At 30.6% G+C, this 26,930-nt stretch overlaps 1 protein-coding gene and 1 long non-coding RNA gene across 6 annotated transcripts in view; both read right to left on the bottom strand.

Annotated features, from left to right (window-relative positions):
* Positions 1 to 5,297, bottom strand: part of LOC134681003 (uncharacterized) — a 73,411-nt gene extending 68,114 nt beyond the window's left edge. The window contains exon 1 of the long non-coding RNA XR_010100546.1: positions 226 to 5,297. This is a non-coding gene — a long non-coding RNA (uncharacterized LOC134681003). The remainder of the gene's footprint in view (positions 1 to 225) is intronic.
* A 181-nt stretch (positions 5,298 to 5,478) lies between these two features.
* The window catches only part of LOC134681004 (small G protein signaling modulator 1-like), a 63,234-nt gene continuing 41,782 nt past the window's right edge, over positions 5,479 to 26,930 (bottom strand). For 2 of the 5 annotated variants that reach the window (XM_063540343.1, XM_063540341.1), the window contains exons 10-24: positions 22,528 to 22,595; positions 21,614 to 21,778; positions 20,025 to 20,192; positions 19,329 to 19,500; positions 17,887 to 17,951; positions 17,104 to 17,249; positions 16,713 to 16,781; positions 15,457 to 16,225; positions 14,619 to 14,698; positions 13,966 to 14,090; positions 13,583 to 13,665; positions 12,898 to 13,007; positions 8,203 to 8,299; positions 7,339 to 7,506; positions 5,479 to 6,110 (exon numbers count right to left, since the gene is read on the bottom strand). In XM_063540343.1, the coding sequence (XP_063396413.1) occupies positions 6,022 to 6,110; positions 7,339 to 7,506; positions 8,203 to 8,299; positions 12,898 to 13,007; positions 13,583 to 13,665; positions 13,966 to 14,090; positions 14,619 to 14,698; positions 15,457 to 16,225; positions 16,713 to 16,781; positions 17,104 to 17,249; positions 17,887 to 17,951; positions 19,329 to 19,500; positions 20,025 to 20,192; positions 21,614 to 21,778; positions 22,528 to 22,595 (2,374 nt within the window). In that variant the 3' untranslated portion in view covers positions 5,479 to 6,021. The remainder of the gene's footprint in view (positions 6,111 to 7,338; positions 7,507 to 8,202; positions 8,300 to 12,897; positions 13,008 to 13,582; positions 13,666 to 13,965; positions 14,091 to 14,618; positions 14,699 to 15,456; positions 16,226 to 16,712; positions 16,782 to 17,103; positions 17,250 to 17,886; positions 17,952 to 19,328; positions 19,501 to 20,024; positions 20,193 to 21,613; positions 21,779 to 22,527; positions 22,596 to 26,930) is intronic. The other 3 variants (XM_063540345.1, XM_063540344.1, XM_063540342.1) reach the window with 2 other exon arrangements.

Here is a 26,930-nt window from a genome sequence, read left to right on the forward strand (position 1 = left end):
AGACCTAAGTACTCTTAAAATCATCAGTACGTTTGTGTCAACCATTTTCATAAATATATTCTAAGCTTCTATGTTAAATAGATTATTTTCAATCTGTTTCAGGTAAATGCTTAAAACACGTTGATGAAACTTGACTTTTACAAACACATAACTGATTTAAAGAGTTATCTCCCTGAACCAAGGTCTAACACCTTAAACACTTGCATTAAATTATTATCCTGGTACCTTTGATAACTATTGTAAAGGAATTTTAATAATGCAAAATTGGTTAATCATATTTTCCAAAAGAAGATACTTTTGATTGGATAGAGATTCAAACATATGAACACTATTTTATTTAGATCTCAGTTATAGTTTTCAAACCTTAAGTCAATTATCATATTAAGAAAATATACTATAACAATAGAAAAATATGAATTGTCAGATCTTATTAAATATCAGTAAAGATGTTTGATCAGAAATGCAAAAAAATATATAAAATGCAATAAAAAACATGTTTTGAAATCAACTTTTCACATTTTGTTTTAATTTTAACACATACATATGTATAAGTAGAACTGTAACAAATGTAAGCTAAGCAGAATTTTTTTTTAAAGCAACTTAAGTAGATAAATTATGGTAAAATACATTTTGATTGGAATGTTTTTATAAAAGTATTGAAATAGCTTTTTTGACCTTCAATGTGCTCCGTGGAATGTTTAAGAAAGAAAAAAATATAATAAAAAGTATAAATTATCAACAATAAATCAATTAAGTAAGTTCTGCAAAGTTGATTGAAATTGATGGAATGTAGTGATTTGGACTGTTTCTGGAAAATAAAAATATGAATGATTGAGACAAAAAGTCATCTTAGAAACAACCTGCATACTGTGGCATATTTTAAGCTTACAAATACATGACACATGCTATCAACATTTAAATCCATCTGAATTATATTGATTTTCCAAATTAAAATTTCGTAATAATGACAAGACAGAAATTGACACTTGATACCAATTTATTCAAAACTTTATCAGTAGCTTCTATAAACATCTATATTCATTGCAGAATTGCAAATTAAGATCTGCCAAATGTGACAAGTTTGTGAGGATTGTAGTGATTTTATATATAGAGAGATTTCTTTCCATGCAAATATGGTAAGCTATTTTTCTTTCATTCATTTAGTGTGCCATTACAAAAAAACCTTAAATCATTATCCAATTTTTAAAATGGTAATTTTTTTTGGGGTAAAAAGGCATAGTGTTCAAAATTATTAATCAAGTATAAGTAGTTTTATTGTATTACAATTTTCATCATTGAAGAAAAAAAATATTAATGAAAATCAACCCTTTCTGAATGTAGAATATGTTGACCAAAAAAAATGTTTTCTTAAAACTGTAAATTTACAATGTACATATATGAAAATAATAACAAATTTTAGCTTTTAAAACATAAATGTTTAATATTAGCTTAACCTAAATTTGAGATCATTTTCAAATATAAAATACATCTTTTAAAAAATATTCACAATGTAAAAATGAAAAAAAGGTAGTCTAAAAATGTTGGTGTATGAATGTAAAAGAACATACATAATCCTAAGAACCTTTTTGATGTGAATGTTGAAGAATTCTATTTTCCAATTAATCCTTAGCATGAAAAAGTTCACCATTAGCTCAATCAGAAACACTTATAGGCTTGAATTTCAAAATCTGACCTATAATAATTTAATGGCACAATCAATTAGTTATATTGCACATAAATAATGTATTTATAATGAAATTGATGACTTCAATCATGTTGTAAGATATTGATGAATCTACTTGGACCAATCCATTCAGAAGACAATACTACTTTAACAGGATTTAATAAGCCTATCTTGATAATTTTAAATCTAGATAAAACAAATCAATAAAATATAATAAATCCAGTATAATTCAATTAAGGGCATACAATACAGTTTTGATCCTGTATTTACAAGTTCATGAAAATTTGCATACTGGCTATTTTTTACCTGATTAAATCAAATATGTAATAAAAAATATACCTTCATGTGCTACTTTTTGCGTAAAATGAGGTCGAAATTTTTTATATTTGCTCGAAATTCAGATTTGTGGCCGTAATTTCTTTTTCGAAAGAAAGACATAACTTTTTTGTTATAAAAGATAAAAACAAATTGTTTTTTGTTAAATAATCAGTAATTTCTGTATTTTATAAATATCTTTAAAAAATGTGCATTTTTTTTTATTCAGAAATGACTCATATTTATCAAATGTTCATGAATTGAGGAAAAAAACGTAATTTTTTATTGCATGTTTATCACAATTAAAAAAATCCTCTATTTACAGTTTTATAAAATTTGGGTCACATAATCTCCCTGCAAAATGAAACCAAATGCCATTTTGAAAAATAGGGGTCCATGAATTCGTTTTCAAATTAAATCAGTTTGAATGATAAAAATCAGTCGAAAAATGCATCTTTTCCCGATATGTCACAGTTTGACGTCGCGAAAATAACAAATTACCTTAGCAACGTCATAACCTGTCCTGTAACTGTATCGTATGCCCTTAAATAAAAATAGGGGTCCATGAACTCGTTTTCAAATTAAATCAGTTTGAATGATAAAAATCAGTCGAAAAATGCATCTTTTCCCGATATGTCACAGTTTGACGTCGCGAAAATAACAAATTACCTTAGCAACGTCATAACCTGTCCTGTAACTGTATCGTATGCCCTTAAATAAAAACAGGATAAAAAGTTTAGTGTTTGAAATACATGCCTATACCATTAACAAGTGTTTTCATGAGAAAGATGTGTCATCTTTTATATCATTTGGGAAAACATTTAACTTTAATTCAGTTGTGGAGAAACATAAAATTGGTGTACATGTATAAAAGGATTTCAGATCATTATCACAGAAATTGTAAATAAAATATATACAAAATAATATTTTAAACAAATAAAATACTTCAAGAATGCAAAATATAGACTTAAAAAATCTTAAGTTAAAGTCATCTACATCAGAGATTAACAACTGACATATAATCTTATAAAAGGAATAGAAAAATCTTTCCGACTTATCAGCATTTCAAATTGACTAGCAAATCGTTTTGTTTATAGCAACAGTGATTTAAAAAAAAATCTCCCTTATACATGAAATGGACTAAATAGGAGTCTGTTTTCTTCAACTGAAGTTGATCAATTGTACAAGGTTTTTTTTTGTTTTGTCTTCAAACAAAAATCGTGTGGTATATGGATTGATAATGTCTCACATACTGAAAGATAATAGGAATAAACAGGAATCTGATAATAGGGTATACGAAAAACTATTATCTATAAAATCACAGATACATTAATTATACAAGTCATTTAGATGAATTTGTACAGATGATAATGATAATTTTCAAAATATAGAGACTCTGTACATATTTAGTTACAACAAAACATTTGGCAAAAGTCAAACAACCTCCCTTAATTCAACATTACATACCATATATATGAAACATAAAAATACATGTAGATAACTGCAATAATGACTTGAAATAAAATGCATCTTATTCCTTAAGGTTTTTTTTAAATTTAGTATGGGAGATAATCAAGTACATAATTTTCTCTAATTCTTAGTCAAATTTATTCTTTTCTCTACATGTTGTTTATTTATTTTACCAATTTAAGATTCATCTTGGTTCTTCATTGGTCAAAATTCAACTGTAATGTCAAATTTTATTGCTTTCTTCAGAAAGTTTTATTGTGATGTTTCGCCAAAAAATGCGACCGTGCCTGATAACCCCACATTTATCAGAATTCATGTCAGATGATATACACTAATGCTGTCAATGTAATGTAATAAATTGTCACAAATTTTTTCTGATGATAAGTCCAAATACTTTTTTATTTTAAAGTAGCACTTTTGAAATTACTTATAATATCCTATTAGAACATCTGGAACATGGAAACATGAAATTTTCTAAATAGGCAACAAGCAGATCAAAGAGAAGAAACAAATCAAAGGCCATCAATGTGTCTTCAACACAGGAAGAAAATTCACACCCACAGGAGGGCTTTAACTAGCACCTTACCAATAATATATGCTAGTTGTTCATTTGGCAAAAATAACATACAAATACATGAAGGTTACATCAATTCCCTTCATTCCTTCCAAATGTTTTCCTTCTTGACATTTTAAACGCCCTTGAGTTAAAGATAATCCTACTTCTAATCAGCCTCAGAATTTCTTTATATTTGTACAGATTTAAAAAAGACAAAAATCCAATTTATTAAAAAAATAATTCCAATGGTTATGTACATGTAGGTATATTAAAGTAAGAAACAAAGTCATTATTGCAGTTAGCTAAATCATCAAATACAATTAAACAATGCTTAAGTTAAAACTACTGACTAATAAAAGCATTTCTATAAACAAATTGCATTGAATGCCACTATTATAATACTTGTTGTACTATATATATAATATTGCATCTCAGGTATATGACTAGCATCTCTCAACTATTGAATAAAGTATAAAGTGTATCAGACTCAAGTAAATCATATTTCGACCAATCTAAAATCTTATTGGAATACATGTAAAAGTGTAAAAATACAAAGTGGTAGATTGTGACTGATTAAAAAAAAAAGCCTATTAGCTATTAAAATAAAAACTATTGTTATGTGACCTAAACGTTAATAAAATGTGGATAATTGATTGGTGCATTTATGTATATATATATTTACATGTTCTATTCTTGTCTATCAAATTAACGATTTTACTTTTTTCCAGTTAACAAGTGAATTTAAAAAAAAAAGTCACCTGACTTTGTGAATTCTAAATAAAAAATAATATTTTGATAATAAATGGGTAAAACTGTCATTTAAACTATAGTTTTAAAAGTTTTGCACACCAAACAGCCATTTTTACCACTCCAAAGTAGTTTTGTAATTAAAATGGGGTTTACACAATTACATGGAGAAATCAATTCCACATATGTCACTCTCATGTAATAATAATCAAGTTTCTGGTTTAATTTTTAACATTACCATGTTAGAAAATGATATATCCTTATCAATTTACAATAGACAAAATTTCAACATATAATATATATCAATAATAATACAAAATACTCTAAAATTGGCATGTACATACAAAAGATGAAATTCAAGACTTAAGTAAATATTGCACTCTAGTTTATCTACCTGAAACACCTCAGACAGTTAAATTTTCTTTAATTAAGAGAATAATTTTAGTTGTTCAAAAAAACTATAAACCATTTTTTTCATATCTCTTAAAATAGTTAAAACCCCAGATGTTTAATCATTAAACATTAAAAACATCCCCACCCTTCCCTACCCTATACAGCTAACACTAGCATATTTCATTTAATATACAAATATTTTAAAAAGTTTCACATCATAATAAACATGTATAGCTGTTATATATGAATACATAATTTTGTTCTTATTGGAGTCCTTTAGAAAAATTTACAAGAAAGGAAATTTTAGTTTTACCTGCATGGCTTTTATCAACTGTTTTATTTTCACAAAACCCTAAGCCTAGTTATTTAGGGGGCTTTCTAGATCCTTTCTCTGTTTTAAGTATAACATTCATGTTCAAAGCATTGAATATTCCAAGGCTTTATGTCAAAAAGAATAATATTCACTACACTAGCCCTAAAAGAATTGCATCTGTAATATTCAAGGTTGAATAAAGTTTAAAGATGTGATCTTCTTTATTACATATACACATACACAGTGAAATACACACTATGTTACCATGTGTACTATTAAGTCTTGATTTACACTACACTTTCATTTGCAATGTGAAGGATACATTGTACTGTCCTGTGTCTGTATATATTACTGAGATATCAAGATGAATATCAGATATCAGATATCTAGATGATAATTTGATATCTAGATGTAGTGAAATCACTGGTAGAATATATCTTGGTGAATGCTGTTGTCTGCAGAATAATATTTTCATGATTTATGTGTAGCTATTCTCACTAGTTCCTATTATAACTACATTTACATGGTTTATGGGCACTCCAGTCATTTGTTGTCAATCAAAGTCTGTAACTTCAGCACCAAATCTCTCGCAAGTTTAAGTATTTGCTTTGCTTTATGTCTTTCAGCCATTTCTATAAAATGAAAATATATAAAACATTAATCAATTCACATAATAAAATGTAGAGATGTAATATACATATTCAAAATAATAGTGTATGATAATTATATTTTCCCAATCTTTAATGTTGGATGAGTGAAAGTTTGGTTTTGAAAAAAACCCACTGAATTTGATGTAACTGTCGTACAAGTGAGAAGTTTAGTGCTATAAAAAAAGGATCAATCCACCATTTTCTATATTTGAAAATGCCTGTACTAAGTCAGGAATATAACAGTTGTTGTCCATTTGTTTGATATGTTTTATCATTTGATTTTGCCATTTGATTAGGGACTTTCCGTTTTGAATTTTCCTCGGAGTTCAGTATTTTTGTGATTTTGCTTGACACTTTCATGTACTGATTATTATTATATATGTAGGACTGGATCAGGTTGTTTTTGTTGTAACAGAGAAAAAGATTGAAAAGGAGAGGACCAAGAACCCAAAAGTCAAGTTTAACAATGTGGCGTGGCAAGTTTATATGCAAGTTTTAAGTCAGAACCTTTGTAAGGGGTTGTTTTTAGTTATATTTGATTGGTGGTTTTAATCAGTAAGGATATTGGGTATTAATTGCATACCTAGAATAGTCACTTCAAATTCAATTTATGCAAATTTTTCACGATCCTAGGAGAATACAGGACTGATATAGTGCTTAGAAACTTGTTATAGATATAGGAAGATGTGGTGTGAGTGCCAATGAGACAACTCTCCATCCAAATAACAATTTAAAAAGTAAACCATTATAGGTTAAAGTACGGCCTTCAACACTGAGCCTTGGCTCACACACAGACTGTAAACCAACTTATTTCAGCAAAATTATTTTGTTTGTTTGTACATTAATTTAAAGGATGTTAGTTTACTCTTTTTCAGGGCCTTTTATAGCTGACTATGCGGTGTGGGCTCTGCTCATTGTTGAAGGCAGTATGGTGACCTATAGCAGTTAATTTCTGTGTCATTTGGTCTCTTGTAAAGAGATGTATCATTGGCAATCATACCACATCTTGCTTTCTATAATCATTTCAGCTGATACTTTGCTTTGCATTTTTGTGCTTTACAATCTCCTTTGTTGATATAGGCTTTAGTGATAGATTATTGATTTAGAAAAGATCCAAGTTTAACATATTCTTGACGATTAATTTTCCATTATTTTTCCTACTTACTAAAGTTGTGTTAAATAACACAATATATTTATTAAATGAACTCACCATTGAAGAATTTGATTATATCTGTGAAATCCATATTATTATCCAAAATAATATCTCTGTAGAACTCCACAAGAGCCAGGGACATGAACAACACAAAGTGTGGAGAGCTGATATACTTAGCTGCCCAAATAGTCTCCCATACTGAGAACACATCATCATACACTAATTCTACAATAAAATTACAGAATCAATTAGCTGCCTATGCATATGTAAAATAACATCTTATACTCTGCATCATCAAATGCCAATCATTCATTTAAATTTAAAGCAGAAATTCAACAACTAAACATAGAATTTTTTTCCAAAAGGAAAAGGTTTGAGAATGACAATTCCTAGATCATTATACAGCCTTAATGCCCATTTTAATTTTATTACAATTTTTAATATCTAAAATTGGAAGGACCAAATGTTTGTTTATGCGAAACATTCTTTTTCTAATAACAGGTGGTAAGATATGATTAATTCAAGCATTCAAACACTGCTTTTATTAGTAAAGTTTTCTTTGCAAAATAAATATGTTTGATAACTAAAAGACTTATTTTGTGATAAAAAAAAATTGGTACTCATTATGAATAAAAATCTAGTTGCATATTTTTTTTTAACTATATACATTTGTTCAGCCTTAAATATTATGGCAATTTACTGAAAAATCATTATTTTCTTATTTTTTTTTCTAAAATAAATGCTTTTGATTACAAATTAAAGAGTTCTTTCATTTCAAAACAGTCTTAAAATATAATAAGTTTTTCTGATGTAGACATACACTCAAATGAAGTAAAATAACACCTGATATAGAATCTTCTACAAAGAAAACATTTGAAATAATACATAAAGCATAAAAGCATGTGTATCTTCTAGCATTACCTCTTTTGAAATCAAGAAGAAACCACCGGTAACAGAAATAAAAATGTGTATAGTCTCCATGGTGATGCATGTGCTCAAATAATTCAGAATCCAGGATCTGAAAAAAAATCATAGAAGAATTAAAAGATTTATTTGGGAATTGCTTGAATAGCATATAAGATTAACTTTTATACATCTTAATTTATCTTCTTTATTAGTTACAATTGATTTCCTGTCATTCAAGCATTACAACTCATCAATATCACAATGGTGATCAACACACCTAAAAAGGTTTAAAATACATGTAGGAATGAAGTAATTTTTACAAATATTATCAGTACTAGAATTTTAATCAAAGCGCGAAAGCGCTGTAAAGGCAGTTAATTACAGGTTGTGTGTATTTCTAGTCCAGTTATATCATTATCTTCCATAGAACAGAGGTGGTTTGTAGAATTTAAGATTTAGAGTTCTTTTGTACCTAGTTCACCTATATCTAGTCTACTGTTTACAGTATATTTTCTGTGCCTCCCATGAAATGCATTTTTAGCCATGGCCTTGTCAGTTTGCTTTAAATTTATGAGTTTGACTGTCCCTTTGGTGTCTTTCGTCCCTCTTCTTTAGACATATAAGAACTTTTCCTTTTCAATATAAATAGACTATTTTTAATTATTGATTGTATACACATATTTTATGACTCCCATAAAAAATAGTTCACAAAGATTGACTAGTCTCTGTACTGTGTGTATAGCAAGGACATCAAGTAACATAATGGTAAATGTACATAGTAACATGTCAACTTTTTTGATGACCATACCTGTCAACTGTCAGTATTTGCAGAGTATTTCCCCCATCGAGCTCAAGGCTCCCAAATGGAAATTTTGTGAGAGCAATTTTGTCGACTATTTTAAGGAAAACAATTAATTCAACAATGGCTATGAGCTTGTTAATGCACGAAGAAGCCAAAAACCACATTGGAATATATTTGAAGGGAATCCATGACAAATCGCCCCACTTTTTCACTAACTCGCCTCACTTTAAAAACAAGAGTGCACACACTGAAATGTCTCGCCTTCTTTACTAATCATTGATATTCTGTTGATAGTCCTAATAAAAAAGCGTTTTTACAACTGTCACATAATCTTAACATAAACCAAGAAAACTAAACATTGACCTTTGAACCATGAAAATGAGGTCAAGGTCAGATAAACCATGCCAGGTAGGCATGTACAGCTTACAATTCTTCCATACAACAAATAATATTGACTAATTGCTTATAGTTTAAGAAAAACAGACCAAAACACAAAAGCTTAACACTGAGCAATGAACCGTAAAAAATGAAATCAAGGTCAAATAAAACCTGTGCGACTGACATGTAAATCATGAAATATTTCCATACACCAAATATAGTTGACCTATTGCATAAAGTATTAGAAAAAAAGGCCAAAACTCAAGAACTTAACTTAAACCACTGAACCATGAAAATGAGGTCAAGGTCATATGACACCTACCAGGTAGACCTGTACACCTTACAACCATGCCATACACAAAATATAGGAGACCTATTGCAAACAGTATAAGAAAAACAGACCAAAACACAAAACTTAACTATAACCACTAAACCATGAAAATGAGGTCAAGGTCAGATGACACCTGCCAGTTGGACATGTACACCTTACAGTGCTTCCATACACCGAATATACTAGACCTATTGCTTATAGTATCTCAGATATGGACTTGACCCCCAAAACTTAACCTTGTTCGCTGATCCATGAAATGAGGTCGAGGTCAAGTGAAAACTTGCAAGGTACGCACATACCAAATATAGTTATCCAATTACTTACATGTATAATAAGAGAGAATTTAACATTACAAAAAATTTTAACTTTTTTTTCAAGTAGTCACTGAACCATGAAAATGAGGTCAAGGACATTGGACATGTGACTGACGGAATCTTCGTAACATGAGGCAACCATATACAAAGTATGAAGCATCCAGGTCTCCCACCTTCTAAAATATAAAGCTTTTAAGAACTGAGCTAACATCGCCGCAGCCGTATCACTATCCCTGTCGAGCTTTCTGCGACAAAAGTCGCAGACTCGACAAAAAAACTGCCCCAACCTGGATTACCAAATCACCCCACTTGTGAACTGTGTTAAATCCCTTTAATATTACTCCTGCCAACTGGTCCCATCTAATGGAAATGGGTGAAATCTAGATAAATATATTATTAACCAGGATGAATTAAGTAATGCCAACTCGCCCCACTTATGGAAAAAGATGTTATTCCATTGAATATAAGTTAAATTCCTTATATTGCATTTTGATACATTTAACTGGTTACTTTTCAATTGTTATGCAAATAACTAAGCTTCAAAACTTAGTTATTCTTCAACAATCAGGTTTTTTTTAGAATTATAATCTCAGTATATATCAATAATAGTAATTAAATTAATTTTCGGTTTGTTTGTATTCTGTGTAGATTAGTTTTCATTAAAGTGGTGCGAGTTTTTATTTTTAATTGTATATATATTAATCTAAATATTACTGTTTTTTTATAAGTAGGGCGAGTTGGCAGGAGTAATATTAAACATGATTTGACCAATTTCACATGTGGGGCGATTTGATAAATCAGTTTGTGGCGGTTTTTTAAAAAGTGGGGCGATTAGCCAGTGGGGCAACTTGTCCTGCTTCCATTTGAAGGCCCCCTTGAAGGTTTTGTATGACTATATGGACCATCTTTCACGTAAAACCCCCATGTGCATTTTGAAAAGTTGACAGATATGTTTCTAACTCCAGGCAAAATCTACCGGTATGAATGAAAAAGAAAATTTCAATTAAGGCTATGTGGCCATAACAGCTGTCTCAATTGCATTTTAACCACTTCCCATATTTGCAATTAAAACAATAGAAGAAAATTATTTAACACAAAAACAAAACTTGCTTGTAAATATGAAATTCTCTTTTATACGGTATGAGTTTTTCTCATTGTTTGAGATTGTACAGTAGTACCTGTAACTGCTTATACCTATTTCTTATTCACTTTTGCTTGATAAACTCACTAAATATCAAATACATTGTACCACATCTCCTTATTTTTATAAGCATTCCAATAACATGAACAATTGTAATTCAATTCTATATACCAAAGCAAAATGAACTGCACCACTTTCATTCACTAGTATGCATCTTTTGGCAAAATACAAGTTCTTAAATGACACAATATATATTTATTGATAAAAGAATAAAATTTAGTATACAACTCTTTAACAAGTATAAAAAAAAGCACAGCTGTGTCATAACTTGTGAAATCTGTGCTGAAAACATAGACATTGGTTTTTGAGTAATTCCATATGTGAAGCTCAACATTAGCTCGTCAGTTGGTGGTGGACAGTTAAATATATAGTTCCTTTCTGTAGGCTAGGATGAATGACTTTTCAGGAAAACCAATTTCACAAATCAAAACTTTCCTCTAGATTTCTCCTACAATATTCATCCAGTTTAGTTCTTTTGTTTTAATTGGACACCGTCCTGATTTTTAATTTTGCAAACCATTCAGTCTCTTGCTTGCAAATTGTGCATGAAAATAGATGGGTATGGCAGTAGACAAGTCTCTTTAAAGTGGGTTTGTGCCCTGAAAAAAAGTTTTATAACCAGGGGTGTGGAAATGCTATGCCCGACTCGTACATTTGAACAACCGGACAAGTAATTATTTTTGTCTTGGTTGCCCGTGGACAAGTAAAAAAATACACAAGACAAAGTTCAAATCCAACAAAAACATAAAATTAATTTCAAAACGTATAGAGATGTTTAATTTATGTAAGAGAAACAAATGTTCAGCAAGTAAAAACATCAATGTTCATGACGATAAATATTACATGATACCGGAAATAGATTGATTATCAAAATAAATAAAATAAGTATGCGAACCCGAGTCGCGTAACATTGCATTGGCTTTGTCCATTGACCCAGGGATCGTCGATTAGGTTTTATCCGTCATTTGCCGGAAGTGTCATTTTGGCGGGAAATCATGTACACATACACACGTAGATTGGCTGGTACCCGATCGTAATGTTACACATCACATATATCAAATAGCTAATACCCGGAACGTAGTACCGGGAACCAGGATAAAACGTGGACAACATACATAACTAGAACCGAAATTGAAAACGCTTTACGGTTTCTCGTTCATAAACCGAATTCCGCTTTGAATTATAGAAGATGCAATATTAATCATGTTCAGTCGACTTTTCATTGTTATATCAACGTCTGAACTAATTAAAGAATCTTTTGATGTCAGATAACACTCGAAATTGACCCGACCTCTTTCCACACGGAATACACATAATGATAGTTTGTAGTCAGGTTGACTGCTTATAATGCAAAATACACACTAATAACAAGTTCTAAAAAACGAACAATACACACTGATCGTTTCTTTAGTCCCCAATGTAAATGAAAGAAACAAAAACCATATTATACCATAAAAAGAAGAGGAGAAATTCGAACATTTCCGGATCTATTTCTGGCCAAAAGACCCCCTGCAAAGATTGCGTATGAAAAGATGAACCTCATGACTTAAAAGTCAGGCCTTAAAGCACTGCCTTTAAAAATGAACAGACACTATTGGGCTACTCCTGCCTACCCGCTGTACATCCACAAAGCAATAACTGATATTTCTTTTGAAAATATTCATTTCGTAAAGTCAGTTCATACCTGTATCAAAGATCTCATATTTGCAAAATGTGTATCCATAGCCCCACCATGGGGGAAGTTGGAAGACATCCTCTTCATTAGTTCACAAAAACAACTGTAGGCCATGGCCTCTGTAAGTGAAGGTTAATATTAATGTTCAATGACATTGTATATATGTTTAATAGTGTTGTAAGTAAAATAGAGATCAAATCAATTATACACAGTCCTGAAATAAGGTTAATCAGTCACTGACCAGTTACATTCTCCTGTCATTTAATGCAATTACCGTAATTAATAATTTTCCAAATAAACTTTTTACAATTTTTTTTTTTACTGGAACTTATACTCCATCAGTAACAGGCTTTTCAATATTGAAGGCAGAAACAATAGTATCAATAAAAACTAAATATCACTGTTGCTGTAGTTTCAATTTGAAATATAACAAATGTTAACAACAAAATATCTATTATTGTAAACCAGACTGCTTAATAATATTTCAAAACACGGCAAAATGGAAAGGGATTAATTTAAGTTGCAATAACTTGTTTCCCAAATCAACTTTAAATAAACATGTTTAAACTGAATATTTCAAAACAAAGTGAATTCAGTTTTCTATTTCTTTTGAATGTCTAGGTACCAAAGTATCTAGCTTTCGACAATTTGACAGAAACTTGATAAGTTTTCATGCATAATTTATTTAACATACCATCGTCAAATATGACTAAAAGAGGTGCCACTAGATCACACATCCCCTGTACATAGCCTATGTCTAAATGTTCCCACACATATCTGAAAATAAAGAATTAGAGATCATAAAATACACAGCTCTGTAGATAGCTTATGTTTAAATATTCTTACCCATAGAAAGTTGTAAAATTGTGTGAGGGGTTTATCTTTTATTAAAGAAACTAAAAAACTTGTAAATAACAATATGGTGCAATCTTTTTTAACCTCAAAATGAAATAACTCTTTATACACGTGATGCGTCCAAAGTACTGTTTTATGGATTTTCAACCCCAAAAAAGACCTAAAATCAGGAAAAAATTTTCAACTATTCCTTAAATTTTAAAAGCTTTCTTAATTACTTACGTGCACATTACATTGCGTAGTTTATCTAGGTTTGGTATCGTAAAATACCAATAATTTCTGTCACACCTCTGTACATCTTTGTCAATTCTGTGTAGATTTAATGCTACACTATCCAACATGGCTGGCTGCAATATACAAAACCAAAATTATCTCTGGTCAGAAAAAAGCTGACTGATTAAATAATTTCTTACAAATGAATCCTTAATAATTCAATAAAATATTTTTTCGTGTCTTGACAAACTTATTAAGCTTTTTCCCTTTTAACTGTTATATTTTAGATGGGTCCAGTCACTACTGCAACTGCCTACCTTTCTAGACACATGCATTTGCATATAGATTTGGTGAAGTTTGTGTTGTTAAACTTTAGTTTTATATGTATTATTTTGTAAACTGTTCCTTGTTTTTTCTTTTGGTCGTGTAAGATTTTGTTTGTCCTTCTTCGATATATGGTTAATAATTGCCTCCTTGAAATCTTTTTTTTAATGAAAAAAAGAGATGCGGATTAAATGTCAACTTACTAAAATACCCTTCTTTCGGTCGACATATATCTGCAATGGTGGACAAGCATCCAAACTACAAGACTACAAGACAAGATCTTATTTGCCCCACCCCCAAAGTTACCAATGCTAGATTTCTTATTTTTCCATACTTACTGAATATACTCCCCCATGGGAGGCTGGAGAAGCTGGTGAGATCAGACTTTCTCTGGATGTTGATAACTTTCTCATGTGGTCTAAAAATCAGATTGAGCAAGTACAAATAATAACAAAAAGCAATTAAAGTGATCAAATTGCTGAGATTTGAAATGCTATATATAGATACGAAATGTATACAATATTTGAAACAAAACATTTTATATGTGTAGATAAGATAAAACTTTGTTCAAATTATACAGTTGGAAATGTTTGTTTACACCTCCAACAAAAATCTTAAAATGGTTGTATTTAAATATACATGAGCCAATTATCTACATGTTTTCTATATGTGTATAAATGTAATAACATTTGGTTGACAAACTGAAGTTAGAAAATAGAAATGAAAAATTCAGCAATTATTTATGTTTATAAAGGGGCATTATGAATACTCATGAAAGGTTAATGTGAAGCCACCCAATTTAAAACTTGATTTGTGTTTCATAGTTCTGAGCGTTGTCTATAAGTTTGATAACATTTGGTTTAGTCAAACTAAAGTAAGAGAAGAGAGACTTCATTTGGGGACATATGCCAATGGACAGACTGGACAGACTGGACCTCCCCTTCATCTAGTGGGGAGGGGATACACATTTCACAAGCTGTTAGCACTCCCTCAAGTAGGCTTTCAAACATTGGCAGATAAAAACATTGTTTATCTTAACCATGCCTTGAATAAATAAAAATATGTATGAACACATCTCTGACTTATAAACATAGGAAATAGAGTTATCAAATCGCATGAAAAAATGAAAATAGAAAACAGCAGTAATGTATAACAACCCAATAGTTTTATCATTACCTGAGTCTCCCTCAATTGTCTTTGCACTTTCCACCGTCAATAAAGATTCTCTACGACTGTCATCATCATCCTCTTTGTCTTCCTCGTCATCATCGTCGTCCTCAGCCTCATCATCTGATTCTCCACCATCCTCCTCATCAGCCTCGGCACTGTCGGCAGAACATGACAACTTAGGGGTTACATATGACCTATCTATACTACCATCCCGGTCTAACTTTGAAATGTCTGTTCCTTCTGAGTCACCAGCAGAATCAAGCTTGCTCCGTTCCTGAGAACTTTGTCTTGCTATAGAATCACCCAGTCCATCGTCAGGACTATCAGAAAACGATGAAATGACATAATCTCTTTTTTCCAATAAGAATTCTTTAGTCTGTTTCATTTTATCAATTACCTGATCTTGAAGTGGAAGATCCATGCTTTGTCTTCGGTCAGGGGTTGGTGTACAGGTTGTACCAGTAGCTGAACTCTCTTCAGGGACTGTCTCAGGATGTGAAAAATCTTCCCATTCATCAAAGCTTTGTGATTCAAACACATCATTACTCAAACTTGAATCTTTTCTCACAAGAGGAATTTGCCCATCTGTGCTTTCAGAAGACATTTTCTGTAGATTAGCAGCCATGATTTCTTTTTCTCTTTGTCGGACAATGGCTTCTACAGCTAACCATTCGGACATTGTCTTTTCATATAACCATCTCATTTGTTTATCAACTTTGACCCTATCTTCTGGAGTACTAGAGAAAGCATAGTGTCCCAACAAGTATGGCCACACCTGTAATTAAATGAAATACAGTTGATTTGATCACAAACTCTACTTGACTATGCTTAAAAGGAAGGAATTTTTTAATGGTTATATTTTAATCTTTTTTTGCAGTATACAGTATGTGGTGTTGACAACAATATATTACCTTGCGTTAAATTAACAGTTTTTACTTTTTAGACTCTATGTGAATTACAACTTGACATATGTACATTTGCCTTTATTTGCAGATTATATTGATGCATTTGTCTTTTTTGTTTGTTGTATGTGGGCTTTGTCATTTGCTTAAACACCATATTTCCTTTTATTCAAATACAAATAATAAATAAACCTGTCAGTCCATGCTTAAAGGAGTAGGTGTCATATGGGTCCTATCTGGGCAATTTAAAATGTTTAAGTTGGAATGTACATAGTTTAAATTCTTGTTATGAAGACAATTTTGGATTAATTTATTTTCATGGGGACTACTATTTTATGACAGGTGAGAGAATGAACCTACCTGTTTTCTTATCTCATGTTGGACACCACCATAATACACCAGTCTGTGAATTTCTTGTTCATCTGTAATCTAAGGAAAATATATTTTGATATAAAAAGTGTTAGTAGAAATGTTTACTACTATACTAGTGCCACTGACATTAAATTTAATGTAATAAAACAATCAAATTGCTATATGGCTACATTGGGATAGGTCAAAAATTTTAAAGCAATGTTTTTACATATTAAAATTCCATCAATAATTTACTTTGATCTAAAATAATAATATGTACAGCTGGAAGATAAAGGTAAATCTTTCAACTAATTCCTTTATTCTCTCTTTACTAGTGAAAACTTTAAAAGCAACTTTGCTTTTCTTTCAAAGGGAGAGAATTCAAATTCAATGTTCTTACTGTGCCATCTTTCTGTAATTCATTCCACTTCTGTTCTGACAGTCCACAAGAGCCATCGTAAGGTTTATCTGCTGGGACTATTTTATGGAGGACCAGTCCTGACAGATGTGTTCTCACTGTCTTTAAATGTCTACAGTGTGCTAACCCTGATAAATACAAATTTCATGAAGCCAGTTATAAAGTAGCCACGATAAATCTATGATAATATATGAGCCTTTTTGTTAACAAAAGAAAACAACCAGATTTTGGTTCAAATTCATTTTTTTTACTATTGGAACAACAAGAAAGTTAATGCTGATATTTACATTAGCTACTTTCCCTGAATATACAAGTTCTGATATAAAAATGTATGAAATCATAAGGTGGTACATGTATTGCAATGTATAAACTTAAAAATATATGCAAAAACTTATTATTAACCACTATATAAAAAATTAATCAGGGTATTTTGCATAAAAATCTTTAAAAGTTCATTTGAAAGATTATAGTTTCTATTTTAAAGACATTTAGAAACAAGTACTAGGATATGTGTCAATAGGACACTATATATGTGTTGCTAACAGTATCACTTTTCCATGTTCAGTAAAACGCAACATCTGAGTTAAATATTTAAGGAAGTCCACATTTTAAAACACAAGTGCACTAATTTCTAGTTGATTAAACTTAAACCAAAACTTTAACCTGATACAGACTGAGTGAACAGACAGAGAGAGTTACAGATGCATAAATTAGAAAACAAAATGGCTGACACATATCTAGAGCATGTCATAATGTTAAACCTACATCCATAGAATGCCCTAGATATAATCTGTTTCCTCATGGTATCACACAACTGTTTGATTGTTGCTCTGAAAATAACAAAAATATTGTTTTTTGTTATATATAACTAATTTAATTAAAAAATAAAGTAAGAGAACAGAAACCAACCTTGGGACGTACATACAGACGTACAAGGGTAAAACTTAATGCCCCCTCCGCTACGGCTATATATGTACCGTAAATTGATTTGTTATAATCCATTTAAAAGTTTCTGATTAATATACCCAAACTGTTTCTTATTGTGGTTCACCATATCACAATTGTTTTACTCCTGTGGTTTGCTCCTATCTTAACATACATTAATGTCATATAAAATTTATACCTGTGACTGGCCACTGCCTCTTAATGATATACTTATTTATGTATAATAATTACACCTGATTTTGATAGTGTGATAGCTAGTGTATTTTCATGAATTTCTTTCATTAAAAGACATTTGTTCATATTTCACATTCCTGCTGTTTAGCATGCACAATTATTTGTATTTTCTAACCTTACCTATTTACCTGAACATATTTATCTTAATTCATACCATAGCTTCTGATGTTTATATTTATCTTATTAACCCTTCAAGGAACAGGTTGATCCTCTGTTTTATTTAATTAAACCTGATTTTTTTGCAGAGGACTTAGCAGAAAAATCTTTGACTATGTCTGTAATTCTGTGGTTGTTGATTATTTCTATGTATCATACATTTTTTGTAATTGCTATGAATGAATTATTTTTTTCACTTTTCATTTCGAGGCCCTCTATAGCTTGATTTAATTTGTAGTACTGGTTTTGTCCATAGTTGAAGGCTGTACAGGGATCAATGAGTGCTAACCTTATATGTCATTGGTCACTGGTGCAGCCTTGTCCCATTGCAATCATACCACATCTTCTTATTTTAATATTAACCATCTCTTTTAGCATTTGGTAAAATTAAACATATAGATTCATGTTCAGGAAGGGTATCAGCAAAATATCTTGAGACAAAATTTCTAACCCAGTGGTCAAGGAAATCTTGAACAAGAAATATGTGTTTAGATCATAATAAATTAATATTTACTGATCCTATCCTTGGTTGTTGTTCTAAGTTCTCATACACATAAATTTCTAGCTGTTATTTGTTCCTGTCTTTTGATAAGTTATTATATAAATGTCACATACTGTTTGTACCTGTGGTTGGCCCCTGTCTTTTGATGATTAGATATATTTATATAAATGTCACATACTGTTTGTACCTGTGGTTGGCCCCTGTCTTTTGATGATTAGATATATTTATATAAATGTCACATACTGTTTGTACCTGTGGTTGGCCCCTGTCTTTTGATGATTAGATATATTTATATAAATGTCACATACTGTTTGTACCTGTGGTTGGCCCCTGTCTTTGGATAAGATATATTTATATAAATGTCACATACTGTTTGTACCTGTGGTTGGCCCCTGTCTTAAGACAAGTGTTGTTCTGTATTTCCTGAGATCGAGCGTAAGTCTGTACTGTCTGTATCATGGGACTGGGAAGTCTGGGTATTTTACTGGCCCAGGAGAAGTTGTCTCCCTTGATTTTGGCTTTTGGGTCCATCATTTCTGGAGCTGAAAAATTATATAATATAAATAATAAAACTAATGGAATCTTGTTTTCAATTTATTACAGAGAAAATTGCCTATATATGCATAATGAGTGCAAGACACCCCTTACTATTGTTTTTTGAAATTTTAACCTTGAAATTCTGACAACACTCTGTAACAACAAATCTAATAAACAGTTACGCCATGAGTGCATGATACACCCGTCGTTTTGTGTGGAAGTTTTATGCAATAATCATAAACAGTTTCTGAGAAAGTCTTGAGCAATAACCATATATTGTTTTTGAAATACGGGGGAACATGTGAACCCTCCCTCCCCTTATAAAAATCCTCAAAATATTCTATAATCTTACAAACAGTACTATATTGTAGAGAGATTATAATTTTCACATTTCCATGGCCAATACAATAGAATTTTATTCTTCAGCTTTTTGAACTTAAAACAAGGGACTTCTTAATTACTAAACTACTGAAAATTAACCTGCCTCAAAACTATCCCACTTAACACAAGTTATGAAATATAAACCTACGTATAATATCAGGTCTGAACGTAGTAATGATCCTGAACACATAATCGGTAGCCTCATCATCATCTGTAGAACTGGTACTACTGGTACTCCCTGTACTACCACCCCTGTCTGACTGTACAATGTTTGACAGACGACTTCCTTTACGCTTTAATTTAGGAAACACCTTTCCTGAAGAAGAAAAATTGACATGAAAAAAATTGTAAAATATATGTAGTATATGTTGCTATGGATCTGTTTAGTTATTTCTAGAACAATTTGAATTGGACACCAAGGGTATAGGGAAATAACTAATAAGATGACTAGTTTGTGTCTGTTGCTTTCAATTACATATTCTAAACTTTTAATTAACGTAGTAGTTTATGTCTGCTTGAAAAAATTAATGGAGCATATATGACTATTAAAAAATACATTTCTAGTATCACCAATAACTCAAATAAACTCCTTTAATATAAATCATACTTGATCAATTTTCTGGTCTTAGTGGAACAAATTTGGTGTCCTGTATATTGTTGAAGACCATTCAGCAAATAGTCCAGATAAAGAACAACAATATTATTCTGACAAAGAACATCAATTCATTAGAAAGGTATTTTCATTGGTTTCTGAATTTGTTTTTAATGAATCATAATCTTAGCACAATGACCAGTATGAATTGTGATTTCTTACTGGAAACACAGGAAAGCAAAAAAATATGATGTCACAATTGAACTGGACCAGTGAATAATGGTGAAAAGCCAATCACAAATTGTTTATCAAATAATTACTTAAAATGGTAATTTATGGGCCCTTTATAGCTTTTTGTTTGGTGTGAGCCAAGGCTCAGTGTTGAAGGCCGTACATTGACCTATAATGGTTTATTTTTTTAAATTGTTATTTGGATGGAGAGTTGTCTCATTGGCACTCACACAATATCTTCCTATATCTATGGTATACATGGGCTTAGAATATTTAAAAGCCTAATAATGTTTGGCACTGAAATTATATTAGTAAGGTTACTGCATCTTGACATTACAAACATTTATGACATTACAGTGACACTGATTTGCACAAATACATGAAACAAACTTTATAAATTAGATGACACAGCAATAAGTATTAATTAGTGAAAAGATTGAGGCTTAATTATTTAAAAACATTAAAATTTGATAAACAAGATGAAAAAAATATAACTTGACATCAAGTTGTTTAACTTTGTATATTTATACACTACAAAAGGGTCAACTGATTTGAATAGATGTTTTTTAAAATAGAAATTTCTCAAAGAATCTAAAGTATGTCCTCACTCCTGAAGTAATACCAAAATAATAAAAAAAAATATTTCTAGTATAAATTACTAAGATGTTTAAATATTAACAGTATCAATTTTTATACTACACCAGATCATATGTGATCAAATCAGTGATGCTCATTTTTTTTAATGATATTGATTTTAAAAATTTCATAACAAAGAAAGAAAACAAATTAAAAAAATTAAACAAACAAAAAACAAACGGCCTAAGTTATTTTTGACATAGAAATTGTGACACTATTATGATTTAAACAAAAAAGAACTATGCTGGTATTACTTCAGGTTACATGTAAGGTTCTACCTTTACCCCGTTGTGACCAAAGGGGCGGGTCAAGTTGACCATGTGGTAGCAGGCCAGTCTCAAGACAGGACAGGAAGGCCAACAGATGACCGCCCTTTGGAAAATGAATTGGTGGACGTTGTACTCCATCTTGACCAACTAGAACAATTGTACCGCCACAGTCAGCTGAAACAAACAAGCAATAAAGAAGGTTGTTATAAAAATTTGAATTCATGTAGAATTCTAAAAAATGTGTATCATGTGTAGATTTCTAAAAAATATGTATCATGTGTATAAACAATTTCATACAGCTAAGAAAATATTTTGAATAAAAAAAAAGTATAACTATGATAATAGATATCCAAATAAATGTTTTTAGAAACAATCTGTCAACATTATATTATTTCATCATGAAACCTGTAAGAAGTGTTTCTGATCATTTTTTTTTCTTGAATGGTAGAATACAACCTACAGCTGTGACATAGCAATCCTTCTGAAGGGAGCACATATTGATGTAACAAGCCATCTTTTATTCTCAGGTTTCAGTTAGTGATCACCCTGTCAGTAGCCGGACAGTGTAGGTTTCCATCTGTGAAATTACTTTTATAACACATGGTTATAAAGAGGTGTGAAGGAGATTAAGGTTTGAAGGCACATAAAACTAGTTTAGCCAAACCATATATTTTGCCTATATCAAGTCTAGATATCAGGACATGTGCTGTTGGTTGCTGGTTGTCTTTTTTATTTTGATAGTGTTGGTGGTTCATGCAATCTATTTCACTGTCAAATATTTTAATGTTACCTTTTTTCTTTTATCAATATAATAAACATTTTTTTAACAAATTAAGATCAGTCGGTTTGCCATCACAGACCAGAAATCAGTCAACATTAAATATTTCAATCAAGTATTGTAAAAAAAAAATATTGTTACTCACGCTGTTGATGACAATGTATATAAACAATTTCATCCAGGTATACTGTCAAGGCATAATCCCAGTATAAACTGAAAGTAGAACAAAATCATTTCTATTTATAGGCTGTTTGTGAACATTTTATTTCAGAAATATGAGGGTAATTCCCTATGCTATCAAGTTTAAAAGTTAAAAAAAAAAATCTCTTGTAGAATTATCTATTAATTGTGAAAACAATGATAAAGGACTATAGAAAGCCATTACTTTGTAGGGAAAAAATGACCTGTCTCCATGGGGGTAACCTTCTAAGGAGGGATAACATAGGTACCAAAATGATTTACAAGTGGGCAAATGGGATATGCCTCATATTGGAAGAAGGAATTATCATTATAAAAATGTATAAAGTTAAGTAAATGATTTTAAACAACATAAGTACAAAAATGTATTATCTGTTATGACTTTGAGCTTGACCTTGACATAGTGGTATGGACACTTATACATCATGGAAAAAATAATCATTTAGATGAGGTTTTATGTTTTATCGTTGTTGAATTAGTCTACCAAATAGGTCTTCTTATATGTTTTAGGCATGAGATGAATTTGGATCCAATGTAAAAAAAAATAATATCTGAACACTGGCTATTGATTTTGACCTAATACTACTTTTCTTTTTATTCATACTTCTTGTCTTAGTGATTTGCATTCATAAATCATTAAAAGGTCCAAAAGAAGATAAAATTTCTATCAAAAAAAAAACCCACAAAAAATGAAAAATGAAAAATGACATTTATATATCATATTTAGATAGCCGACTATCAGGTTTGAATTCCCTAAAGATCAATTTACATTCAATTCATGTATAATTCAATAAAATTGACTGCTATTTATTATAATTCATTTAAGATCCATGCTTTTCATATTTTTCTAATTTTTATCTGTTTTAAATGCATCGAATATTCCGAACATGCTACAGTTACATAACCGAACTAGAAAGATCCAATTATTATTCATGCTATAACCACTCGATGGTGATTTCGTCTGGGAAAATATTGAAACAATATTTGTTAAGTGTATATTCCTTATATACTTAAGCCTACATCTTTTCAGTTCACATTATATGCAAAAAAGTTGCACTTCTGTTATTTGGATAGATATTCTAAAAGAAGAATGAATTCTAATGGAATCTAGGTCAGAAAAAAACATCAACAATAAATTGTGTATTCCCACAGATAAGTTCTTTGTTTTAATCATCTAATAGAAATATACCATACCCATGCAAAAGTCAAAACCTTTTTAAAAAAGTTTAAAGAGTGAATTCAAAGTATATTTTTTCCCAAAGCTTCAATTTCCCACAGAATTGTAATTAGCAAATATACATTTTTAATTGCAACATCACCCTTGAAAAAAATTTGAAAAAAAAATAGATGAACCTTTTGATTGTAATATCGATTTTAAAAGAAATTAAATATATATATATATCTATTCCTTTTTGCACTATTACGATTAAAAAAATAATTTCAAATTGCAATGTCTGTTTTAAAGTAAAATAATATGTATATTGCTAATTAAATATATATTGTTATTAAATTTAATGATTGAAACTTATTAAATATTTACAGTATTGCTTATAGCAAATACCATGATTGAAATTAATCAAATATATATTGCTATAAATTGCAATATATCACAATAAACTAATTAAATATATATCTCTACTTAAAAATTCACCATCACCATAAAGTAAGCAAACTATATGTATTATATCTATTTACCTACTGTAATCAGTTGTATATCTTAACCTAGCAAACAGATTTAGCTGGTTTAGGAATCAAGCAAACTTTTATCAGTACATTCTAGCAATTAGACCAGTATCATAAAACGTTGCTTACATTAAATGTACTTTAGTAAAATCAATCTAACTAGCATCTCATAAACAACGTTTGATGTATAGTTAAGTATGTTAATTTTTATCAAAAGCAATATAGCATATATAGGTATGAATATATGGTATATACTATTAATTTTGAAATTAATATGTGATCAAATTTCTTATTGCAAGACACTGGTTACTGGTTAAAATTTTAGATTAAAAATATAATAATTTCTGAATTTTCAGTATTAATCAGATCATGGTAAAACATTTTTTAAACCACAAAATTTATAACAAAACATTTAGTTAGTAATATTGGTAAACAAAGTCAACCATTAGAAAAATCTAGCTTAAAGCCTAATATCAGCAGTGTTTTAGTATCAGTTATATGGTGAAACTTAGGAGCAGGAGTGCTTAAGAAGGTGACTAGAGAGTGTTTATCAATAACATTGTTTATACTCAGCCTATGCTATAATTAATCAGATTTTATTGTGTATAAAGCATGTGCTATGACTTACTGGGTTTTACTAGTGACTGTACGTCTCAGTAAGTTTTTATACAACTCTGATGATTGGCTGGCACATAGGTAACACCAGTAAATAAATAAAATATTCTGTGATCATTTTTTTTAAATGAGCAAATTTTTCAAAGGTAACACCAGTAAATAATGATACATCATTGTAGATTTTTTTTAAAATAAGCAATTTTTTCAAAGTGCAGAAACAGTAAAAATGGACAACTACAAAATCCAAGAAAATTCAAGAACAAAGAAGTTAGACCAAACTCTGTAAAATAAGGTGAATAAAGTTTTTAAATTAAAGAACCTTAGTGAGCACGCTCACATACCCCACGTCCCCACATTGTCATTGGAGAAATTAAATAAGTGTAAGAAAAAAAAAATTTATAAGAAAAATTAATTTCCTGCCAATATACACATCTAAATAGTATGTCCTTATTATCTACAAAATTTCATGAAATTCTGTTGTGTGGTTTGAGAGGAGTTGCGATGACAAACTGTTGCAGTAGTACATTAAAGCATATAAGTTCAAAGGGGCGTAACTCCTAGAAAAAAAATTGAATCAAAATTTCCCGTCGATATGCACAACTACATAGTATGTCCTTATTTTCTGAAAAGGTTTCGTGAAATTCTGTTGTGTGGTTTGAGAGGAGTTGCGATGACAAACTGTTGCAGTAGTACATTATAGTAAATAAGTTCAAAGGGGCGTAACTCCTAGAAAAAAAATTGAATCACAATTTCCCGTCGATATGCACAACTACATAGTATGTCCTTATTATCTGAAAAGGTTTCGTGAAATTCTGTTTTATGGTTTGAGAGGAATTGCGATGACAAACTGTTGCAGTAGTACATTAAAGCATATAAGTTCAAAGGGGCGTAACTCCTAGAAAAAAAATTGAATCAAAATTTCCCGTCGATATGCACAAATACATAGTATGTCCTTATTATCTGAAAAGGTTTCGTGAAATTCTGTTGTGTGGTTTGAGAGGAGTTGCGATGACAAACTGTTGCAGTAGTACATTATAGTAAATAAGTTCAAAGGGGCGTAACTCCTAGAAAAAAAATTGAATCGCAATTTCCCGTCGATATGCACAACTACATAGTATGTCCTTACTATCTGAAAAGGTTTCATGAAATTCTGTTGTGTGGTTTGAGAGGAGTTACGATGACAAGAAACAGGACTGACGGACGGACGGACGGACTGACGGACGGACGGACTGACAGACGGACGGACTGACAGACGGACGGACGGACGGGTCAAAAACATTATACCCTCCGCAACTCGTTGCGTGGGGTATAATTAAGCAAATTTGTTTTGCAAACCCTAATTAATTTTGTATAGGTTGATTAATAGTACTGTTGACTTATTCAAAGCAAACCCAATTTTACCATGTAGACAGCGGGCCCCACCCTGATGTTGCTTCAAGAGAAATGGAAGAGATTCTGGAAGGATAGGCACTAGACAGATCCTGCTACACCATACACTATTGGCATTCTTTTATTTTTTTTCAAAGGTATTCTATGGTCTTTTTTCTTCTTTTGGTCATGGCATTATTTGTCATTTTTGCACTTGTGACTTTGCCTGCCCCTTCATATATCTTCTTCCATGTTACAATTTCTTCTGCTTATATCCTAATAATTTTGATTGTTGTTAACCTATCATTGTGGTTGACCTTTTATTTGATATATCTACATGCCTAATCAATTACTATCTAATGTTATCTTTTATTTGTTTTTCATCATAACACTTTGATCAATTTCCAATATTTCAGAACAATCTCCACAAATCAATTCAGAATGGAAACGAGTGGGTGGCAGTTTTTTTATCAAGTGACTTATAGATTCTGGTTTGTGGACACTTCTTTCAGCATTGTAAAATTATGTGATGTTTGCATGCACCAAGGTTATTTTCAGCACAGTATATAACAAGAGTGGGACATCAAGTACTTGAAATGCTATTCTTAAAATAGATAAATAGTGTGATGCATATATAAATTAATGATGTGCTAATGTAGAATTTATTTGTGTTCACATTTAATG

Source organism: Mytilus trossulus, chromosome 8 (assembly GCF_036588685.1).
Source record: "Mytilus trossulus isolate FHL-02 chromosome 8, PNRI_Mtr1.1.1.hap1, whole genome shotgun sequence".
NCBI lineage: Eukaryota > Metazoa > Mollusca > Bivalvia > Mytilida > Mytilidae > Mytilus > Mytilus trossulus.